The following is a 25203-nucleotide window of genomic DNA, read 5'->3' on the forward strand; positions in this document are numbered from 1 at the left end:
GAATCCTGCATCAGGCTCCCTGCTCAGCTGGGAGTCTGCTTCTCCCTCTGTCCCTCCACTCCCAGCCCCCAGCTCATGCTCTCTCTCTCACTCTCTCTTTCTGTCTGAAATAAATAAACAAAATCTTAAAAAAAAAAACCCACATTATAGTCTGAGAACAGTTGGGGGAAAAACAGAGGTGAATATGTACACAATGCATTTGGATATTAGCAAGTAGGTTATTTAGTCATATCTTAACACTCATGAAGAAGTAAAATAGGGAATAAGGTCACCAAAGTTAGTAAATACCTAATAGTAGAAGGTCATGAATGCCATTCTGTAGGTGATCAGTCAAGTTTCAACTTGATAGGATAAGTATATTTTAATAGATAAGTCTGGCGGTTCTGTGATAAAGGATGGATTAAACAGAAGGAAACACTGTTAACAGTTGCAACATATTGTTGGTTCACTCTAAGCATGCCATCAACCATAATCCTAACAAATACTGATGATGAATTCATAGGTAGTAAGGAAACAGTGTATTAAAACACAGATTGATGAGGCAGTTTTTGTCAAAAGCCCTGTGAGAATAGTTCCCATGAATCATCTTACATGGAGAATGCTATTCAACCTGAGGATGCATCACCCTCAACTAGTGAAATGCTCATAACCTCAGCACACTGGACATTTAGCAAGCCATTTGGAGAGAGCAAAGCTCTGTCAAAGCACTGCAAATGCTGACTGTCAAAAAAGTTACATTTATCACCATCACAGTGCTGTCTTATAATATACCAATGTCTCCTTTTATATTATTTTTTCTTAGTTCTTTGAAACAGGTTTTTAAATAGGCTGTTAATAAAAGTGTGTAAATTTAGTTCTTTTCTTGTTCAAGTCTATCTGTGCCTGATCTTTGATCTCATGGTCGTATGGAGCTATTATAAGAGACAGGTGAGAGACAGGATTCTTGAATCCATTGTGTAATGTTCAATCTTTAGTGGAGTCCCAGTTATCCAAGAATCTTATCTCATATTCTGTTTTAATGTTCTCAAAGCTCTAGCAGTAAGAAGTAGGAGTGAATTGCTTTGAAGTCACGCTTTATGTCACCTGAAACTATATGTTGTTCGGACTCATATATGAATGCTTGGAGATTGTTCACTTCCTGCTGGCTAAGCTGAGGGTCCCCCCTATCTTCAGTAACATTTTTTTTTTTCCAGAGGTGATTCACTTTGTCTCTCTCCATAGCTCCAAACTGGACTTTGTTGTCCAGGTAATACTGGAGTGGAACTAGGCTGTGCAGATCCAAATGACAGCACATACGTTCTTCTTCACATTAGTATCTGAAATTCAAACTACCTCTGCCAAACCACATGGAGTAAATCCTAGGGACTTACATGCTGCTTTATTTGCTGTGCGCTAGGATGAAGTGGAAATAATTTTGTAAGGAGCATCTTGATCCTGCCTGAAAGGTTATCATTCAGTACATCACAGAGCAGAGGAAGGATACGTTTCTGTTGCATTAGGTGTCTCTATTAGGTCATCTTTGTTTTCTCAAGCCAATGCCAGTTCGAACTCTCGCTCACATATCGGCTAAAGAATCTAATAAACTTTTAAGTGGCCATTTTCAGAAGATTGTCAGGGAGTACAACTCCAATTCTAATGCTAAAACACTCAGGGATATATTTGCCCATTTTTTGTTTCATTAGTCTCATGATTCAACCTCTTGGTCTTATTTTTCCTTCTTTTATACTTCATTTAAAAATATTGTATCGGAGGACACCTGGGTGGCTCAGCTGGTTAAGCGTTAGACTCTTGATCTCAGCTCAGGTCTTGATCTCAGGCTTGTTAGTTCAAGCCTCTCTCACACACACACACACACACACACAGACACACACACACAATTGTATTAGGTAAGATATTTACTTCTTCATAAAAAATAAAAGAGAAGAGCTTATAATAAAATTTTGTAAAAGGTCTTTTCCCACTATTTACTGCCAATATCTTATGGTTATCTTTTCATAGTGTTTACTCATGAAATTTCTTCTATTCTTTCAAAAACCATTCTTTTTTTAGCCCTTTCTCTTCTAATTTGTCTAATTGCTTTCTAGTTTTGCTGGGTGGCTATCACTTTGGATCATTTTTCACTTGACTCTTGGTTTAAATCTACCATTTCTTATTGAATATCTCTATCCCGCCACCCCTGGCTTTCATACCTATGTTGTTTCTGTTTTATTCATGAGACTTTTATCTCCTTCTCCTATTTTAAAAATGCTTTGAAATAATTTACGCAATGATGGTTTTTTCCTCCACTTCTCTCACTGTTTACAGTTTTTATTTTCTTAAAAAATATTCCTCTTCCATCACTTTCAATGAAGTCTCAGGAGTAAGGGAAAAGATATATGTGCTCAGCCATTTTAAATCAGAAAATTTTCATCTACTTTTTTTAAAAAGATTTTATTTTTAAACAATCTCTACACCCAACATGGGGCTCAAACCCACAACCCTGAGATCAAGAGTCACATGCTCCCCTGATTGAGCCAGCCAGGTGCCCCAATACTCATCTCCTTCTAAATAATTTTATGTATAGTTGTAAACCATTGAAATCCTCCCTGGTAAAACAGAGTGTAAAACTTTTATTTCAACTGAGTGGCAAAATCCACAGGTGGCAGGGAGTGTCTTTTTTGGGGGGATATTTTTATTTATTTATTTGACAGAGAGAGACACAGCGAGAGAGGGAACACAAGCAGGGGGAGTGGGAGAGGGAGAAGCAGGCCTCCCACCGAGCCAGGAGCCCGATGTGGGGCTCGATCCCAGGACCCTGGGATCACGATCTGAGCCGAAGGAAAATGCTTAATGACTGAGCCACCCAGGCGCCCTGGCAGGGATGGCATCTTAATATCACTAAGGGATGGTAAAAAATGGGGCTTAACACATGTTATCTCATCAATAAAACTTGATTTTCTTCTTTGCCTAAGAAAATGATAAAGGTAGATGTTGGTCATAGAGTGATCAAAGCAAAGTCACTGCTGTAGGAATATGTGCAGTATTTTCTTAGGATGAGAGTGCCAGTTTCATATGTAAATTTTTATCTCTTTCACACTTACTAATGAATAAAAACTTACAACAGAGTGGACTAAAAAGAAGATTTGAAACTGTGGTAAAGTCCATGCTCACCTCGAGCAGTAACAGCTTGATTAGAGCTTTAATCTTTCAAATCTTTAATCTTTCTGTGCCTCATTTTTCTCAGTTATAAAATTAAAACGGTGCAATGATAGTTTGGTTCAAGAAGCTATGGGCATTCTGTAAATCATAAATACCGAAAGTTTATTTGTTGTCTATTGTTTTTTTATCTATGTGAGATTTTTAAAAAAAATTTTATTTATTTATTTGAGAGAGAGAGAGCACGAGTGAGCCCGGGGGTTGGGGGGGATGCAGAGGAAGATGGAGAAGCAGTCTCCCCACTGAGCAGGGAGGCAACTTGGGGCTCCATCCCAGGACCCTGGGATCATGACCACAGCTGAAGACTTAACTGACTGAGTCACACAGACACATAACTGACTGAATCACTCAGGCACCCCGATGTGAGACTTTTTAAAATTAATTATTCCTCAGGGTTGTGTTTTTTCCTCAATCTTGAGATATATAATTTTGACTCAAGACTGTGGTTTATCTTTTCCATGTTGGCATTATTAACTTTTTAAGAAAATTTTTTTAAGATTTATTTATTATTTGAGAGAGAGAGAGAGAGAGCATGCACACACAAGTGGGGGGGCAGAGGGAGAGGGAGAGAATGCTCAAGCAGACTCCCTGCTGAACACAGAGCCCGATGTGGGGCTGGATCCCAGGACCCTGAGATCATGGCCTGAGCTAAAGTCAGACGCTTAACCAACTGAGCCACCCAGATTCCCCTCTTTTTTTGTTTTAAAGGAAACATTTCAAACTAATGTTATTTGGTTCATGTGATTAAAAGATTTAAAATGACAAGCTAATTTTTTATCGTTTTCTGGGTAAGGCATTATTTCCTTAAAAATCCACTTTTATTGTGGACGACAACGGGATTATACTTAGAAAATATTTTAAATTTACATCCTTAACAGAAATAGATTTTGTTCCTTTTTTTCGGGTCAAATCTCTAAGCAATGATAACATTAAATGTGGTGATGGTTACACACAGCCACACAGGTGATAAAATTTCATAGAAGTACATACATACACACTTACAAATGAGTACTTACAAAACTGATGTCATCTAATTAGGCTCTATGGATTGTACCAATATCAAATTCCTGGTTTTGATGGTATATTTTAGTAAAGTATCCCATTGGGGTAGGCCAGGGGAGAGGTGCATGGGATCTCCCTGTTCAGTTTTGCAACTTCCTGTGAGTCTATAAATATCACAAAATTTAAAAAAAATTATTCAATAAACAGTTACATATACCTTCTGAATGGTGAAAAAAGTGACCTATCACATTGTCTGGGTCCTACCATCAGCATTGTGCCAGTATATATTAGAAACAGTAAATAGTTACTGAATGAGAATGAAGAGATAATATTTATTATCTCTTTTGATGAACACCATAGGATAATATTTAGAAAAGCATTTTTATTTTGAATCATTAAAAGAAGTTGGATTGGTTTTTGCTGTTTCATATTGGTTTTGATTATATCTATACGACAGAAAGAATATTAGAGATAAAAGCAAAAGTCTTCAAAGTAAAATCCTCTGTTAACATTTATATGTAAAGGAATTTTACATATAATCATGACTTTGCCTAAATGTGGGGATTATTTCTTCAGAGTTAATACATAAACCTTCAAATGGAACTTTCCTTTGAATACGCACACACGCACACAAACACACACACACACACGAACATGAATACAGATAAGACCTGTATTGAAGGAATGGGAAGCAGATGGTAGGAAAAAAAGATTATCATCAAGATCTGATCTAATAGCAAATGATTTGGATGGGGTTGGAAGAGTATTGAAGATAAAGATGTTGGAGAAAAATGTAACTCTGTGTTTTATCTACAGACTTTCTAGAATCCACCTAAACTGTAACTCACAGGTGAACCACGGTCTATTTTAAAAAGTAGAGTGAATTTTTAAAAAAATTATATAAATCAACATAGCAGCCTAAATATGTCACATACTTCAATGTCTAAAATGACATGCATTGTCCTAGTCAGATTCACATGTTATATAAAACAGATATTTAACAGCTTTGTCAGTAATTCAGGATTGTTGTGTTCACTTAGGTTTCAAGGATGGGTGAAGGCAAGGAATGTAATCTCTTGCTTATACTCCTGAATTGCTGGGAAGACTTCTGTCAAAGCCAGCGAGCTCTCTAAACCATGCAAGCACACATCCAAACACACAGCAATAGTTGGAAACATTTCTTTATTCAGAAAAAATCTGTGTTTCCTTGAGATCTTATGCAACTGTATGGGGCTGGGCTGGAAATTTATTTTTAATTTACATGTCATTACTGAGATTATGAAAAGAAAGATTGCAGATGTATGTGGTTGCTCTGATGTGAATGTTTGATCAGATAGAGATGCTCACACATCTTGTTTATACAAATTGGCAGGCCAAAGACTAACACAAACTCTCCAATTACATTGCAAGATTCCAGAATGAATGGAGACCTTGAGTGCACAGTGCTGCTATGTGGAGACAGTAAAGGCAAATCATTGACATTGCTATTTCAATGAAGTGCACCATGCGTCAAGGACTTGTTGAGTATTACTTCCTAAGGAACTTTATTTTGTAGGAAGACTTTGCAGTAATGGGAAGGAAAACTTCTAAGGAATAGCTCTGGATGATTATTATTTGACAATAAAGTAACAGGGGATAGAGCAAAAGGAAAAAGAATCTTTCAGAGGCCACATGAATTTCCTTGTGGTTAATTAGAGTATTCTCAAATTAACCAAAATTGGTAAGTATCCATAGAATTTTGTGATCAACACAAGAAGAGCAAAGTGAAATCTTTGAAGCATTGCCTTTAAAGTTCTTTTTGTAGTTAGCGGTGCACTCATTAAGTATTTTTGAATTGTGGAGAGGGGATGGTGATCCCGATCTGAACACTTGCTTCCTTCCTGTTGTAAAACTAACAAATAAGAGAAGGTAAATATTCCCAGATTAGCTAAACTGAGGCATCATCTTCCTTACCCCCAGCCTTGCATAGGTGTTCAGAGACTGAATGGGAATTCCTCATTAGCAGTCATGCAGTGGGGGACTGCCTACACCGTGCGTGAGCCCTGGTCGTGCTGTTTTTCATGTGTGCTTCTTTGAAGGACACGTGCCTGAAACATCTTTAGACTCTCTCAAGCTGTCTTTATAATCCACTGCCTCACAACCCATATGGACATCACACAATCTTGGAAGACAGTGGTAGAGCTAAAAGTGTTCTGGCAAATGATTGGAAAACATCGTTCTGGCTTCAATGACCTCTTCTCTCCAACTCTTTACTCAAGCCAGCTCCGTGATATTGGTCAGGAATTTAAATTAGGAGGAAATTGTGTATTATTATTATTTTAATAGTATGCAGATTACCATAGCTTCTCAATGTAGTCACGAATCTTTTTTATTTTTTTATTTTATTTATTTATTTATTTATTTGCTCTGTTTCTGCTTTTCTGTCTTGTCTTCAGTGTGAGCTATCCAAGCTTTGGGATATCTTCACATGTATGGCTACTAACACTGAAATATCAACATATCAGACCTCCTCTTAAATCTGATCCTTTTCTTATATCAGTTTCTAGTACAATTAGTGGTGAACTAACCAAGATTAGAAAGTAGCAACTTGCTTTCAGCCATTCTGTGGTAGGTCCCCTCTGCATCCAACCGTTTGTTAAGCTGTATCTTCCCCATATTTTTAACATGTGTAACTTGTTTTCCCTTTATGGTTTCAGACCCTGATAGGATTCAAATTCAGGCTCTAGTTACCTGTGTAATGCTAATAGATTTGACTACATGTCTCCATCTTCTTGAAATCAGGTAAACTAGGACATTTTGCAAGCGTTCATCCAACAAACTGGGCAAGTCAAAGCATCAAATCACCATTTTCTATTTCAAGAAATAGGCATCAGAGACACCCATAACCCTTATTCCATCCTTATTCTAACTACGGCTCCCTAGTCTAACTCCAGCCCTACTATCCCTAACCCTCACCACCTCATCCCTGCTGTCCTGTGGTGGGTAGTCATGATGAAAGACCTGGGAGATGGTGGCTCACACATTACTTGGTCATTTAAAAAATAATTAAACTAAAACTCTAGCTGTTTTTTTTTAACCTGAGATAAAATGTCTCCACATCAAAGTGGTTGCACTAAAACATAAATATTAAAATGTCAGATTTCCATAACAAACTGCACACCACTGCTAGACTAATGTTCCGACAGCACGACTGTAACATACCACTCTGTTCTCAATAATGCCCAGTACAAACCCTTTGGCAAGACAACCTGGACGGTCCAAGGAGACTCTACAACTGTCTTCTTAGCCATGCTACCAGCGTTTCCTCACACTTACCCTCAACTCCTGACAAACACTCCTGGCAACGGTATCTTAAAGGTGGCCCAACCTTCCCATTTCTGGTCCTACTGCTCCTTCTCCCCAGGACACTCTTACACTTGCTCCATTCCCTCATCCACAACTACCAGATTCTCACTGACACCCCAAAGTCTACTCCATAGTCTGCTTCTTTTGGGTGTACTTTCATCATCATTCTAATTTTCCTCTTCCTTCTCTGGCATTGTTTCTCTCCTTCAAACCTAAACACACCTTGTGGAAATGATTTTTCTTGGTTTATGTTACTCTCTTTACCAGTAGTATATAAATTCCTTCAAGGTAAGGCCTCTGCTTCGTTCACATCCCCCTTATATTTCCCAGGCTAGAGTACTGTTCAGTAAATATTTGCTAAATTTAATAGATGCTTAGAGGGCTATATTGTTGTCTTTATGTTGATATTTTTTTAAGTATATGATGTTTTTACCATTAGACGTATTGTGTGTGAGGGTGTGTGTGTGTGTGTGTGTGTGTGTGTGTGAGTGTGTGTGGTACCTGGTCATATAAGAACATTTGAAAAATATAAACTATACAAAGCATAAAATAAAAGTCACTTATTATTCAATTACACAGAATTAACCACGCTAATATTTTGATGTATGTTTCTAAACCTTATATTCCTTTTTAAAATAAATTAGTGTTTTTCCTGACTCATTAACCTAATATCATATTTTGATTATTTTCTGTCATTAAGAACTGTTTGAAAATGCCATTTTAATTGCTCTTGAATATTATATATTATAAACACATTACTCATTCATTCACTGTTTTGTTAAAGTAACTTTAAATTGATCGCAATGTTTTCCTCATTACAAAATATGTATAAAACACTGTTGTACATAAATTTTTACTCTAACAATGATTTCTTTATAATTGGTTTCTAGAACTGGCATTAGGGGGACAAAAGGAGTATGTTTTGAGGTTTCTTTCAGGAATGTTTTACCAATTTATATTCCCTCAACAGAATCTGACGCCTCCTGTCTTGCCAAACCCTTGCAGCATTGAGTTTCATCATTAAAAATAATCTGGTCTAGTTTCGCATGCCTGATGTAGGCAGGAGTGTCCTGAAATATCCACTTAAGGACTTCTGCCTAATTCTTTTTATAATTTGTTCTTCTCAATTCCTCTAGCCGAAGTTCTGCAGCTTAACTCCCCTTTGGCAATTTTGAATGTGAGAATGTCAGCACTTCTGAATATGTGTTACTAAAGTAGTTTAAAAGTCTAGTGAGAGACCTAATCCGTTATTGATATACTGGCTGGGGTAATAGTAAGGTCTGCTGCAGTTGACTTATAGATTGGAGCTAGAGGCCTCAATATATAGGTCATAGAAAATTACTACATATTGTACTTTGATTAGAAATGGCACAATTATTTGTTACATTTACTATGCATTCACTTTTAACAGAAGAGCCTGACTTAGGAATTAACAATTTTATAAGTTGGTAATTTTTACTTTGGGTTCTCTCCTGCTGTTATACTTGATTGAAATTGGTATTTCATGAGTTGTGAAGAGGTGTGAGAATGGCCCTGTGTCATGTTCTCCAGGCTGTCTTGCCTCCTGCGTGTACCAGGCACACACCAGCAGCGATCAACTTAAATAAGCCTTGTGTCTTTGTGTTAAGGCTCTGTGGCTGTGATTTGCTTCAATCTGTTATCAACCTTCTCTGACAGAAAAAGTAGCTGGGGAGAATACCACACTTATTTTGCTCATAAAAGAAAGATCTTCTTGCCCATTCAGTTATATGATGACTAAACATGTTCCAATTAGTTTTCCGTGTTGGTTTTACTTTAAGAAATAGTTTTAGCTAGGAAGAGCTCTTTTGAGGAGGAATATTTTATATAATATCCCACTAAGCTGCCTCAAGACTCAGACATTCCTCTCTCCATGCAAAGTTGATGCCCCTGAGTCACCAGTGTATTTAAGAGTTTTATTCAGGTGTAGGGATTTATCTAAACTAATAAACCAGCATTTGTGTTCCAATGACCCTTGCAGGGTGAGGAGCGTCGTGTTTGAAGCAAAGTTAGCCAGCACCAACTGATTAATGGTGGGCACAGGAAAAAAAAACACAACAAAATAATGATTTGTCTAGAATTAGAATACACTGAGATTTTGAGATAAATTAGTCAGTTCTAGCTCACAAATTTCAGACACCTGACCATATAGTCATAGTGAATTCTAGGAGGCTTTCTCTCCATAATAGCCTCTCTGTTCTATTTAGTAATTCTGTATATGTGGCAGGGATTATTTTGTTGACAGAGACGCATTTATCTTATGGGTAAGTAGATTTATCACTGGAAACTAGAAGTCAAGAATGTATGGATTACTTCAATACATGTGTTCAAAACTAGCAGGAAAAGAAAAAAATGGAATGACATTGTGTTTTGTCTGTGGCATCAGTGTATAACAAGTTATGTTGTTATTTACAATATAATCACATGTTATTTACAAGTGATTGTTATGTCTACTTGTTATTTACAAATGATAATTATTGGTCAAAAAAGGAATTGGGGTTATTCTTTGTAGGTTGAAACAAGCCAACTATACTGTTATTTAAGACTTTTAAAACAAAATTAAAAATTTAGAAATGATGGGTCTATATTAAGATTACAGTAGTGATAAGAACATCACAAAACACTCATTTTCACTTGAGCAGATGATAATCAGGTGCTGTCTTGGATGAGGAAAGGGTAGCTTCTTGCTTTTCTCTGCACCTGCGGCTTTATAACCTGGAGAAGCCCTTGACCACCACTGTGTTCTGAGTGATCTGAGAGGATCCCTCCTAGTCTTCTTGCATGAAAGTTAAAAGATTCTCTTAGTCCAAACAATAAATTCTGATTGTAGAATCATGAAAGCAATGCAATAAAATCCTTCCGCATTCAAAATGTTGGTGTGAGACCTGAGCTCCCTATAGCATATATCCACTCGGGTTTTCCAGTAATTTGCATCGAGAACATACAGCCCTTCTATAAGTCCCTGGTTGCTTTCTTTTATGCACCCTGTGAAGGAGAATATCAGGCAACCTCATTGTATATGGGCATCATTTCTAATTAACTTAAAAATTAAACCAGAGGACACCCTCAGACAAAACTGAAAAAGAACAAATCTAGCACATCTCTATAATTGGAACTGAATTTCATAAAGGGAGAGTGACAGAGCAAAAGAAAATTATTAGGAGTCACAATGTCATGAAGTCTTCATTAGCTCAATACTGATGTATATAGGATGGGGGGAAATGGCTACTTTTTAAATAGAAATGTCAGAAATGATATGTATTTGCCTTTGGGTAGAGCACATTCTGTTGACCACCCTTAAGAGAAATACATGGTGACACACATTCATGATAGACAATTTAAACAATAGCTGACATTTTGCCAAAGGTCTTAGAACAAACAGATATCGTAAAGTATGCAAATGCAAATCTAGGGACATTAATTTTTGAATTTAAAAATTTAATCTAAAAAGTTATCTATATTTTAGTGCATATTTAGATTAGGATTTTAACATTTGGGAGGGAAAAATCATTTCAAAATATATTCATATCTTAAAAATTTTTAATTCTAAAAAGAATTTTTACCTACAATGCCACATATTAATGGGAAATTAATGTATACAATTAATTACTCTTTTAAATGAACTGTCATGGTTAATCCATGTTTTTTAAAACACTTATTAAAATTAAGACATTGTTTTCTGAGGAATCATTAAAATTTAAATCTGTAATTTATGTTCATTTTGTTCCAGAGATTGCTCATCAAATAGAAAATCTTGCTAAGTGCTTATTTCGAAATACAATGTGATATATCTTTGAAGGCTGACTTGTTTCCTCTAACAATAATTGATTATTCATTTTTTAGCCATTTAATTATTTTTTTCTCTTTTCTCAAACTCCCAAGTGTTAAGTAAACTTTAGAAAATGTTAATTATTGTTTCCCTACATGTCAGAGCAATTACCTATTTTGGTGAAATTTTGTTTCTACACAATTCTTTGCATCTAACCCAGTTCCTTTACTGTCTGCTTACCTGGATAGCATGAGGTTTTAACAGGCAGTTAGAAGTTAAGAGGTTGGAGGTGAAGCATCCTCCTACATTTGACAACCCGTTTAAAAACTTACCTCTGTGCCAGGTCAAGAGCCTTTGTTTTCAATCTGTTATTTGCATCCATTTACACATGGCTCATTACCAGTTATGAGGCAGGCATAGAAAAAGACATTCCAATTAGTTGGTCATTAAATAGTTTCCTGGCTGTTGTCTCTCAATTTGGCAAAATACCCTAGTTAGAATATTTTGGTAAAAATCCTTGTTTCCCTCATGAAAGCAATGGAATGACTTGCCTAGATCTGCCTGCCCAGTATTAATGAGACTACATATATGGGATCGCAGCTATAGCCCCATTCTCTTTAGTTCCAGACACTGCACAGAATAGTAGAGGTGGGGAATGGAAGCAGAACTTTGGAACTAGGATAAATATGATTTCCTTCAGGAATCTTAATCTTTTAGAAGACAGGTGGGTTGTGTATACAAATAGCTTACACAACATTCTAAAAGATAGACATGAGTATACAAATGCTATTATACCAGCTAGAAAGAGTACCCCCAAAAGATATATTTAGGAAAATATGGTGTGGTTAGTATGTCAAGACACATCAGTTTCTTTTCTTTTCTTCCTTCTCTTTTCTTTTCTTTCCTTTCTTTCCTTTCTTCTTTCTTTTTTTTTTTGCCATGTCCTGATTTTCTTTATTAGATTAACTAAGAGAACTCTTTAATATCATTTTCTGAATTCTCTATTAACAGAACTCTTAACTGAGGCTTTCCTACCATCCAGAATGTTAAATCTGTATTCTCCACATTGGCAACCTTTCACTGGGGACTCTTGCATTTCCACTCCATTCTCTTCAATATTCTGGGCTGCATTTTAGATGTCTCCTTCTGAGGGATGCCTTCCCCATCTTCCCCTCCTCCTAACCTTCTTTGTAAAGCAGACCAATCTTAAGTTTAAACATATCTGAAGGAAACTAATATTGATATAATCTAAGAAACAAGTAGTACCAACTGCTGTAACAGTCATCTTCTACTTTCTATACCTAGGCACACTTTTAGAGAGAGTAATATTATCATATATGTTTTATACCTATGAAGCATTGTAAAAATTATTCTCATAATTCCAGACTTTTATATAGAATTTCATGTCATCTATATAAAACTTAACTGAAAAAAATTAGAAGCATCCCCTAAGATTGCTTTTGTCTCTGGTTGGTAAGGTTATGAGTAACTTTTTTTATTATACTTTATTTGACGTTCAGAATTTCTACAATAATCATGTCCAATAACTATACTAAAATCATCATAAAAGAATAGTGCAATATTTTTAATCTTAGTATAATTTTAGAGCTAGAGTTATGGAATTAAAAGTGTAATTTCTAGGTGTTGCATGCTATGACACATCATTACATGCACTTTGCCATAGTGCATATAATAGTTGAAATTATATGCTTCAAAAAAGTGCAGTAAAGGTAGAAAGGAAAAACAAACATTAAAAAAAGGCTAATGGGGGTGCCAGTGTGGTGCAGTCACTTAAGTGTCTGACTCCTGGTTTTGGCTCAGGTTGTGATCTCAGGGTCATGAGATTGAGCCCCACATTGGGCTCTGAGCTCAGCGGGGAGTTTGCTTGGGATACTCTCTCCCTCTGTTCCCCCTTCTCTCTGAAATAAATAAATATTTTAAAAGGCTAATGAATTTAATTTTGAATGAGTGAGCTACACATTCAATTTTCTTTTCTTTTTTTTTTAGATTTTATTTATTTGAGAGAGAGAATGAGGTAGAGAGAGCATGAGAGGGGGGAGGGTCAGAGGGAGAAGCAGACTCCCTGCTGTGCAGGGAGCCCAATGCGGGACTAAATCCTGGGACTCCAGGATCATGACCTGAGCCAAAGACAGTTGCCCAACCAACTGAGCCACCCAGGTGCCCCACATACAATTTTCTTTATGTTTATGCTGAGGTCACTTCTTAACATTCTTGATCATTTTAGGAACTCTAGACAGTCCTGTGAAACAAGACCAAAGTTGTATTTTTAATTCTCATAAAAAACCTCATTTTGCTCATTTATAGCTGCAAATTTTACCTTGATTGTACCAGAAATTATACTGATTTATGTTGTTCCCAAATTTGACAATTTACTTGTAATAGTATTATCCTAACACATAATTTTTGTATTTCATCAAAATCAATTAAAGAATTGAATAATATATTAATAATGCATTCTCCAACTTTTCTTCTTGAATAACTAGACATCTGAGGCAAACATACTTTGCTAGAAGTATATGAATAACTCACTTATGTATATTTGTGCCCATAGTGCCAATATCTATAGTGTCTATACAGTTTATATGTGAATGAGGAGAAGGTAGAGGCTTTGCTTTGATTGATACCATTTTGTAATTGTTGGCAATACCAATCAACTTTTTTATTGTGTTTTAGCCTTCCATCCCCTACCCTATTGGGTGGGGCATGAATAGGGTGGAAATGGATGTAGGCCCAGCACCAACAGACCATATAAAACACATAATCAAGCACTCCAAGAGCTCACAGTTTAACACTGGAGGCGGACAAATGAAGAGACAATATCAGGGTCATATGGCAAGTACAGTGAGAGATTTGGGCCCTGTGCTCATGATGGCAGAGAATGGGGTTTCAAGGGGAGACCAAGGCATGGAAAAGTGAGAGAAGGGATCAAAAAGAGCTTCCTGGTGGTGGTGTCACCTGAGCTAGGTCTTAAAAGATCAGCTTGAGAAGACAATATGAAAAGGGAGGGGAGGTCATGCTAGGCACAAGGGAGAGAACAAGTCAACAAGCTATAAAACTGCACATGGACATCAACAGACATGAAGAGCGTTCAGTGAAGTGAGGTGGTGCCAAGCAGGGGAGTGGACACAGAGGATTCGGTGTTTTACAGTGATTGTGAGGCTGAATATGAAAATACGAAGCTACACAGAGCTGAGGATGTAAATATTGCAGGGCTTGGGGCATGATTGGAGGTGAGAGGATCAGACTTCTGGTTTCCAGTTCTGCTTGTAAGAAGCTTGGAAGACACCACTTTGTCCTAACAACAAATAAACAACTGGACAGACTAAAAAAATCAACAACCCTTCTTAGATTCACAGTGAGGTAACAGGGAAAACCACTGTCACCAAGACTGGAGGGACAGACAGATGAACACAGGGAGTCTTGGCTTACTGGAGCAGAGACACATAAAGGGAAGCAAACCATGGTGGGAACTAATGTTGGGGCAGGACGTCGTGAACATTAAACGACAAATTGCTGGAGGCTCATTGGGAATGAGGCTGAGAGTTAAAAATTCCAGGGAGCCCAGTCTTAGGGGGCCCTCCACACTTTTGTGAGATTTACTTCCAGGAGCTGGACCAGGTTTTCAGGAAATATTAGGGAAAAATCCCCTTGTGTTTCTGTCAGAGGGAAAGGAAAAAAAAATTTTTCAAAATATGCCAGAGCACTCAGCTGTTTTTCTCCAAGATTTTTGTTTGTTTGTTTTAATTCCACTTAGTTCATATACAGTGTATGATTAGTTTCAGGTATAGAATTTAGTCATTCAACACTTACATACAACACCTGGTGCCCATCACAAGTGCCCTCCTCTATTCTTAACAGGCCTGCCCGCAGGAGAAACTAGTTAACCAGAGCCTAATCTGCTGGGGTAGTTTAGAACCTAACTGGCCTGGGGGGTAGGAAGATACCCAACTCTAGCCTTCCACATGGGAGAAGGGAAATACGTATCCAGCTCTAGGCTACCTGTCCCACCTAAGGGAAGAGAAAAAAACCGAGAAACACTTGGGTGTTCACAGTCCAGAGGCAAAGACGCACTAACAGACCAAGACCTGCTCATAGGATTGTGGAACACTTCTCTCCCACCACACCTCACCAACCGCATTACAGGCGGCCCATTTATAGCAGTTCCTTTTATCTGGTACATCATGTCTGGCTATCAAGAAAAAAATTATAAAGCATACTAAAAAAAGTCAAAAAACACAACCTGAAGAGACAGAGGAAGCATCGGAACCAGACACGGCAGGGATGTTGGAATTATCAGACTGAGGATTTTAAACAACTTTGATTGATATGCTAACCACTCTAATGGATAAAGTAGACAACATGCAAAAACAGATGGACAATATAAGCAGAGAGATGGAAAGTCTAGGAAAGAAAAAGAAGGTATCTAGAGATCAGAAACACTGTAACAGAAATGAATGCCTATGATGGACTTACTAGTAGACTGGACATGACTAAAGAAAGAATCTCTGAGCTTGAGAATATATCAATAGAAACCTCCAAAACTGAAAAGCAAAAACAAAGAACACCGAACAAAAAGCTGAAACAGAATATGCAAGGACTGGAGGACAGCTACGGAAGGCATAACATGCAAGGCATTGTAATACCACAAGGAGAAGAGAAAAGAAGGAAACATGGGCATCACAGTGAGGAGAAGGAAGGAATCAAGGATTATATTGTCCTTGTTTTGGACTTTGATGCCTGAGAGGTGGCCCTGAATCCGAATTTTAACCTAGATGAACTTCACTGCCAAGTCAGTGTTTCCCCTTCTCTTTCCTCCTGTCTCAACTGTGACTTGGTGCTGATCAAGTCCTTCTTTACTTAGAGATATATCTAAGAAAGCCCATGAACTCATGTAAGTTTTGTGTGTATGTCTGCATATTCATTTTTTAATAGAAGATACATGGCCTCCATGTGATTGTCAGTTTAAAAATCACTGAGCTAAGACATTTAGCTTCACAACTTGGTAGCTGATGTTTATTCAGTTTTGTTCTAGAGATTAAATGCCCTTTCGGGAGTCTGTTTTAAAAGCATTCTAAATGGTTCTGCTTTAGGTAGTGCAGTAGGTTAAAAATTCTTGAAGATCTTCCTGACATGAAACACAGAAGTGTTAGATAAATCATAGCAAAAATATTTTCCGATTCTTTGCTGAACTCTAGGGAATGTGAGAGAAGTCACCACTCCTCACCCACCCCTGAACCATGAAGCAAGAACACAAAGCCTTCTGGAAAAACAAAACAAAACAGAAAACAGGAGAATAAGTGAAGTCTAGGGGGTTCTGGAGGCAAATGTTGACTGGGGAAACCTATGGCTTTAGAGGGCCTGGGGTGGGCAGAAGCCGAGACCAGGTTTGTGTACACTGAGGACAAATGGGGGACTAAATGTGAGACGCATTCATCCAGGTGCTACACCTTTAGGGAAGGTTTGTTCTAGGAAAATCCCTGCTGGCTAGGAAACCTTTAAATAAACCTCTCTACCTCTCCAAAAAGTAGGCGGAAAAATAATAGTAATAACAATATTGGTATTAATAATAATGGTAATAGTCTCTGATAATCTGAGACCATAATTGTCTCATATGAGTTTGAGATTTGAATACTCACTGTACAATCAGAGAAATCCTCAAATGGGAAATTAAAGCCAAACCAGGTTGATAGCTGGTAGGTGTAGGAGTAGGAGCTAGTAGGAGCTGATACAGACCTTATCTGGAAAAAGGCATCCTCAAATCAGCTTCTTCAGGATTCCCAGTGATTAATATTTGCCAAATATGAGTTCACCATAAACAAGGTAGCGTAAACAAGATTAGCAGAGACAGTAACCAGATTCAAGTGCTCAAGGACTAAGAAACAAAATACCTATGTATTAAATGGTTATATTATTAAATAATGTTATTAATGATGGAATTAAAAGAAGGAAAGATCAAGTAACTAGGGAATTAAAGCTACATGAAAATCTGTCTCAAAAACCATAAATTGGCAAAAATGAAACAGATTGACAATACCGAGTGCAGTATGTGGAAGAGCTAGAACTTTCCTTATTGCTGGGGGAAGGAGGCATATAAATTGATATAATTGCTGTTACCAATTGTCAAGTTGAAGAATGTACACTCTCTGACTCAACAGTAACACTTTAGCGATATGCCCCACACATACCCTTGAACATGCCCGAGAGACATGTCCAAGCATGAAGTCTGCAGAGCAGCAGGGCTGGTGATGGCAAAACAGACAAAATATTTGGAAAACAATATGCACTGACAAGAGAAAATAAATTATGATGTACCGTACAATAGTAGTCTATACAGCTGTGACAATGAACTACAACTGCACATGTGTAAAACTCAAATATGAGGAACCTCAGAAACAATGTAATGTGACAACAGATGAATATATTCACTTTGGTGACATATTTATAAACTTTAAGTGCTTAGAAAACCCAACAGTATAAAAAATATAAAAATAAATAAAGTATAAAATATAAAAATAAACAAAACATACAAAATTAGAAAAGAAATAGCAAGCAAAATATAATATTTATAATATTTATAAAATAAAAGCAAGAGAATTACAACATGAAATTTTAAAATGTGGGAGAGGGTCAGAGAACATGAATACAGGGAACTCTAAGGTTACCAATCATGTTCTATTCCTCCAGCTGAGTGGAGGGCACACGGATGTTTATCTTAGCATTCTCTTTATTGTATATACTTTATTTTCTTTTTATCTATAAAAATGTCATGACTTAAAAAATACTATGTCTGCATTTCTATCTGATTCATTTCTATTATTCTAATAACTTCTTGAATGAAAAGTACTTGTTTATAAAAGAAGTAAGGCACTGACATAAAAGGAGACATATTTTACTGTTATTCTAATTTATTTATTTATTTTTTTAAGTACTGTTGTCTTTTTATGGTGTGTTACTCTCAGAGATAGAAATTGTTTTGTAAAAAAAAGTGCTTATTGGCTCTGAAGATCAACACAGAAAACCATGAATTAATTATTAATGCTCCCGAGTGTCCCCCCAAAACTAAAACATTTTAATGGGGTCATGCTGTGCATGTTTTTGATTAGACAATCTTATATAAGAAAAAGTTTAAATTTAAAAAAATGCATCTGTGATTATTTCAGTTCCTTTACTTTTCCTTTGTTCCCATTCATGTTCTAAATAGAACCCAGAAGAATGCCAGTTATTCTGATACCTCTTGAGAGACACTTCTAGTGGTATAGTTGGTTTTTTTTTTAATGAGACTTTTGTAGTCAGTTCAGTGTGGGATTTTGAACTAGTAGCAAGAATCAGTCTACTTATGTGTAATCCATAGCGTATTCAAGTGATGTCAGATGTTGCAATTCATTCAGTTTAAGGATTTCCTTCATATTACGGAGTGAAGTGGGATGCACCTGTTTAATCACAGACAGGAAGAAAACACCTCTCTACATCACTTCAGATGCAAACCTTACACAAGTGAGTTCTTGCTGAAGAGGAGGCTGGCTTTACGATAGGCCTGTTTTCTTCCTGTGGGGTTCACTCAGAGGGTTTTGACTTAATTTAACCTAGCAAAATGCATCCCCACTTTTCTTACACTACAACATTAAGTTCCTATTTTGCTTATGCGTGTTTCCCTCCCCCCCTTTTTTATGGCTGAAATAAGGGAAGGAGAATGTTTATAATGAAGTCGATAAAACAAGGTAGAATAAAGTGAGTTTTGATATATGACAGTGCTCACAATGTAGATGACTATAGTGAAATTAAAAAAAATTAATTTAAATACACTTTAACAGAAATAATTTAAATAAAACACTTACCTAACATAGATTCAGTATTTGACAAATTCCTAATATCTTTTACTTCTGTTTCTTGGCCTATAATGACTGTTACCAGTTTGTAGGCTTAAAATACGGCACTTCCTAAAAATGCTAGGGTTCTTATCAACAAACTGCTTGAGAAGGATTTGCTTTATTACATATTGCTCAGTTTAGGCCTGAAAGTTACAATGTTTCATGCAGTAAGTTTCTTCCTTCTTATTCATTTTAACTATACAAATCATCTCATTTAAGTGTGTGGAATAACATTTATATACCATATGACTTTCCTCAAGCCTTCTCAATATACTAAAGCATGTGTTGATTTTCTCCCCACTCTGTGTTCCTCTAGGATAGTTTCCCAGCACGATTTGGAGGAATTCATTTTGTCAATCAACCATGGTATATCCATGCCCTGTACACCGTGATCCGGCCTTTCCTAAAGGAGAAGACTCGGAAAAGGGTATCTGTTTGTTTCTTTTTTTTTATACTCTTTCTCCTCCCACATTCAATGAATTATGCTGCATAACGTGTATCTAATATTGGCTGTGGTCAAATGTGCCTCTACATTGCATATAAGTGTTCAACATACAAGACATTTAAAAATTCTTGAAGACCTTATGAATAATTCTGATCAATGTATGTATGAAAGAAATACTTAAAAGCCTGCTAGTGCACTTTCCCACAAATTGGGAGAACACTTCATTACATTCATTATATATTAAAGCCTCAGTTTAAAAGCAAAAAAAAAAATTGTGCCATGTTGCTAGATTGTTATTTCTAGTAGATGTAATTTCACTTAATTTCAAGTAAGATCTAGAGAAAAGTTATAACTTTATAAGTTGACATATGAAAGTTATTTCACAATATGTATCACATTGAATATAGTGAATTTTGTGATATCTAATATAATTTTGTAGTGATTGTCATGATCAGTCACACATTTCAGAAAGAATGCTGATGTGTAGAAATATTAATATTTCTTTAAATGGTGAGTTACGAGTTCTAAGACCGATTTTCATCTAACAATGAGGATATTCAAAGTACATACAACAAAATAATCATTCATCTTTTTCTGTGAATAAGACAATTTATATAAAGTATTTAGCACAGTGCATGGTACATGGTAAATGCTGAACACATTTATTGTTATTATTAATAGTATAGATTTTAAAATGCATTTTAATGCCCCTTATTTCATTTTATCCTCCAAAAGACTCTGAAGCATAAATTTAGTAAGCCTTATCTCCTATTTCAGAGCTGAGAAAACTAAGTCTTAAGATGGTTAAGTAACTTGCTTACTCATTTACACAGCTGTAGAGTTGTAGAGCTAATATATGAATCCAAATATCTCCAGATTTAGAGCTATTTTTACCACTGTGCTGTGACCAATTTTCAGATGATTAGTTCCAGAGTAAAATATACTTTACTTCTAAATGTGTATTGAAGGTAATTTTCCATGTTTCTCAATGAATGAGAAAGCACTTCAGGTATTTCTGAGCCGTGTTGTAGAAACCTCATTGTGAGCATAGAGGACAGGTAATTGTTAAGTATGTGTTTGTATCAAACATTGAACAGAAGGTCTTCTGAATATGAATTTGTTGAAGATGTTCCGGTAGTATAGGAGGAAGCTTTCTGTAAACAATTACAATTTATATCAAGAATTGTTTCTACCAGTGAGAATCAAATTAATTTACATGTTAGAATTCAGAAAAAAATGTATTGATGTGCTTCACAAATAACACTTTCAAATTTTGTTTTATGAAGAGGTGATCAGGTGATCCAAAACACCTGCTGGGGCTTTTAGTACATATTATACTAGTGAATGCTTCTGTAGTATTCACTCTAGGCCACATGCTGTTCTAAGTACTTTACATATGTTAACTCATTTAATCCTTACAAGGATGGCTCTAGCGGAAGCATTGTTATTTTTCTCCTTCTATAAATGGGAAAATGAGGCACCGAAGGTCAAGCAAATTGCTCTAAATCACAGCTAGGAGGTAGTAGAGCTGAATATGTGGGTTTATTGGGAAGAGGGTTCCAGACAGAGGGCATAGCAAAGACAAAGGTCCTCAGGTTAGGGTTAGTTGGCAAACAGCAAGAAGGCACAGAAAGCTGGAGCAGAATGAGCTACTGAGGAGGGTAGCAGACGATGGGATGGAAGGGAATATGGTATGCCACATCATAGGGGGTCTTGTATTCCATTGCAAGGGTCTGGGCTTTCAGTCAGAGTGAAATGAGAAATACTTGAAAGACTGAATACAGGGGTGATTTGTTCTGAGCACAATGTACTGCTCTGTTGAAAAAGACTAAGGAGGATCAAGTCTAACCCCAAGCTCCAGGTTTGGGGTTATTTGATTGAATTGAATAATTTTGACAATGCCTGGAAAAATTCATGGCTAACATTATTCTAGATGGAAGTGAGATATCTGAGCTTTACCATTTTAATTAAAACTATATGACTTGTAAATCTTCATAAGAGAAAACAGTTATAGGTTAAAACACTTCTGATTTCTACTTATATAATCAATATAACGTGCAAAGCTATTATATTTCTTTATGGGTATTCCAAGTGATTCAGCATCATAATATTACTCAAACACTGTATACCTTAGATGTTATAAATCTGTGCTCTGAAAAACTGGCAAAAGAAAACCCAAAGAATAATTGTGCATCTTTTGTCACAAAAAGAAAACTCCTTGTTCTTTGGTTTTTTTTTTTTTAATTAAATGAAATCTGACTTTGAGTCTCCAACATACCGACCAATGGGAATAGCAACCCTAGGTGGTAGGGGTGTCCCTTCTCAAAATCTCATCAATGTCTGGAATCTTTCATGCGGAATGAAATTTTCCATCCAGGATGGCTACTTCTGACATCCTCATTATTCAAGCCAGTATTAGTTCCTTGAATTAAGGTCTCCTTCTGCTCCTAAGTTGTCTGTGAAAAAGAAAAATAGCTTCTTCACTAAAGCTGGAACCCAATGCCTAGGATTCAACCTCCATGCACTCTTCAGCTATTCCAGGGTTGTGGTCTTGCCACTCCCAAGAGCTGACAGGAAACAGGCTTCCATACTGATTGGTGCAACTTTCTACCTGTTCCTCAGTATGGGGGACTCTCTCTTCTATTCCTTGCTAATTCCCAAACGTATTTCACTTTTCTCCCTTCCACTCAGGTCACCTACCATAACCTCTTTAATGGCACAGTGTAGGGAGGTAAAGTAAAAGTATTATTTAGGCTAACTCTTAGAATAGTAAGGTACTCTGAGGCAAGGGAGCCCACAAGGACAAGATTTCTTGCATGAAATGGTGGAAGACAGAAGAAACATCCACTGCAAATGTCCTGAGACAAATGTGTACATGGTGTGTTTCAGCAGCGAGGAAGTAGTATATGTGTTCGAAGAAGGAGTTTATGGAGGGCCTTACAGGATTTATTCTAAGAGAAAGGAGAAGTCAGCGGGAATTGTGAGCAGAATAACATGATCTGACTGACGTTGTGACATGGTCATTCTGGCTGCTGTGTCGAGAACAGAGTGTAGGTTGCAAGAGTGAAAGAGGGGAGAGCAATTAGGAGGTTAGTGCAATAATATAGCTTGAAGGATGCTGGTAGTTTAACTTGGGGTTGTAGGGGCAGAATTGGTCAGATGTTCAGATTTGTGATATATTTTGAATGAAGAACCAAAAGGATTTACTGACAACTTAGAGAGGAATTAAGGATGAGTCGACGGTTTTAGCCTGAGGAACTAGAAGCAGTCATACCACTAACTGACATTAAAAACAGGGAGGAGCTGATTTGGGGAAGAAAGCTGTGAGTTCAGTTTTGGACATATGAGGTGCCCATTGACTTCTTAAGTGGAGATGTCAACTGGGGAGGGGACATAGCAATCTGAAGCTCAAAGGAATGGTCTGGATGCAATATATCTATGTTCAATGTGTGAACGATATTTAGGGCCCTAGACTGAATGAAATCACCAAGGAGTAAGTGTACTTAGAGAAGAGAATCAATCCAAGAACTGAAGCCTGGAGCTCTGTGACATTAAGATGTTGGGGTGATGGGGAATAATCAAAAGAGACTGAAAAGAAGCATCTGTCAAAGTAGGAGAAAATCAAGAGATGCTGGGAATAAATGTTGCAATGACGAGAGTCATTTATATCCAATGCTACTGAGAGTTGAAGAAAAATAAGGGCTGAGAATTGGACATTGAGTTTAGCAATGAGAAGGAGCCTGACGAGAACCATCTTCATGCGATAGTGGGAAGCAAAGCCTGGATTTGTCCCTATGCTTTGCCTCTGAGCCTAGTACAATGGAAAGATAAACTCTACAAAGGCCAACCTCTCCACCTGTGCATTAGAAGCCATCCTCTCTCCTCTACTCAGTTATATTGCATATATATATAAGCAATTCTCTTCTGTCTTTCTCACATCATCAAATTTCCTCTGTCTGGGAGATCTTTCCCATCAGAGGACAAACAACCCACCTCTCTTCCCATCCCCCAGGAAAAATGGGACTAGAGAATTTGGACAGTGAAACAACTCCTTTGATGAGTTTTGTAACAAAGGGAAGGGGAGAAATAGGTTAATAACTGGAAGTAGAAGTCTGGCCAAGAGAGGTTTTGTGCCTCTGTTTGAAAGCGGATGGACTTTGTAGAGTTTATCTTTCCATTGTACTAGGCTCAGAGGCAAAGTATAGGGACACAGATGCTGGTGGGTGGGTCTCATCTGGTTGCCCTATTTTTTCAGTGAAAGAGGAAATAAGGCCAAAGCTGAAAGTGATGTTGAGGGAGGATGTAACAGAATGTTAGCAAAGAGAGAGGAAGTAGTGTGCTAGGATTTCATTGACTTCTCTAAGGATTTATTAAGATAACTCATGCATGACTTGAAGAGATTTCTTACATGAAGAAACATCTAATGAAATAAGATTGTATAACTAACAAAATAAGAATTTCAGGTGCTCGAACTTAACTTCCCCCCAAATTATTTTGATTTCTTATGAGAAGAACCTAAGTGTGTGTGTGTGTGTTTGTGTGTGTGTGTGTGTGTGGTAGGGGGGCTGTTGTGCTCTGCAAAGAGGAGTTGGGAAGTGTAAAGTTTGCAATTAACCTAATGTGCTTTGGAGCAGATGTCATCTTCCACCTCTGTAGGCTCCGTATCAAGTATTTCAGGCAGCCGTTTGCTCTGCCTATTTTGGCCAGTGACCTGCTCTCATCTGTTTTTACTGGTCCATAATCTGTTGAAATTACTTGTTGATTTATAATTCTCATCCCCATCATTTTGTTGGATGTTGTAGTCTAGTTTTTCTTTGTTTTCCAATATATTTACTTCAGTGGACTCTAAAATTACAGAAAGCAAAGGTAATTATGTTAGCCTGTTCATCATAAACCTGAAGTATGAGTCACTTAGAAACCATGAGTGACTATTTCTAAGTTACTTATAAACTATAATCCTTAAACAAATATTATATAAATTATATGAGATGACACGAATGCTTTTTCAGAGAAGACCGATCTACAGTTTTGAGATTGAAATGAAAGAAAAGAGATAGTAATTTATGGAGAAACAAATCTTGAGTATGTACCTTGAGTAATTTTTCAGCTTAAAGATTTATTTATTGTGAATTGGTAAGACTGATGAATCACAGACCTGTACCGCTGAAACAAACAATACATTATATGTTAATAAAAAAGTAAGAAAAAAAGATTTACTTATTTATGAGAGAGAAAGAGAAAGAGAGAGAGAGAGAGCAGGGGGAGAGGCAGAGGGAGATGGAGAGAGTGAATGCCAAGCAGACTCCAGGCTGAGCGAGGACCCCGATGTGTGGCTCAACCACACAACCTTGAGATCACGACCTGAGCCAAAGGTCCAACGCTCAACTGACTGAGCTACCCAGGTGCCCCAATAATTTTTTAGTTTAAAAAAAAAAGCTCTAGGTAATACCAATTATTAATGTATACATACAGCTTTACATTTTCACTCCATTATTGCATTTTTATTTGAACAATAAGCATGGAGACCTCTAGTAGAGAAG

At 36.9% G+C, this 25203-nt stretch overlaps 1 protein-coding gene across 3 annotated transcripts in view; it reads left to right on the plus strand.

The window, feature by feature from the left end:
* The window catches only part of CLVS2 (clavesin 2), a 502444-nt gene that overhangs the window by 26986 nt on the left and 450255 nt on the right, over positions 1–25203 (plus strand). For all 3 annotated transcript variants that reach the window (XR_012378554.1, XM_025860820.2, XM_073893864.1), the window contains exon 3: positions 19535–19645. Coding sequence is in view for 2 of the 3 variants with exons in the window: in XM_025860820.2 (XP_025716605.1) it covers positions 19535–19645 (111 nt within the window). In the remaining variant the exon portion in view is untranslated. The remainder of the gene's footprint in view (positions 1–19534; positions 19646–25203) is intronic.

The sequence above is a fragment of the Callorhinus ursinus genome, unplaced genomic scaffold (assembly GCF_003265705.2).
Source record: "Callorhinus ursinus isolate GAN/ISIS: 27379988/994484 unplaced genomic scaffold, GSC_fseal_2.0 scaffold6, whole genome shotgun sequence".
In the NCBI taxonomy this organism is placed as follows: domain Eukaryota; kingdom Metazoa; phylum Chordata; class Mammalia; order Carnivora; family Otariidae; genus Callorhinus; species Callorhinus ursinus.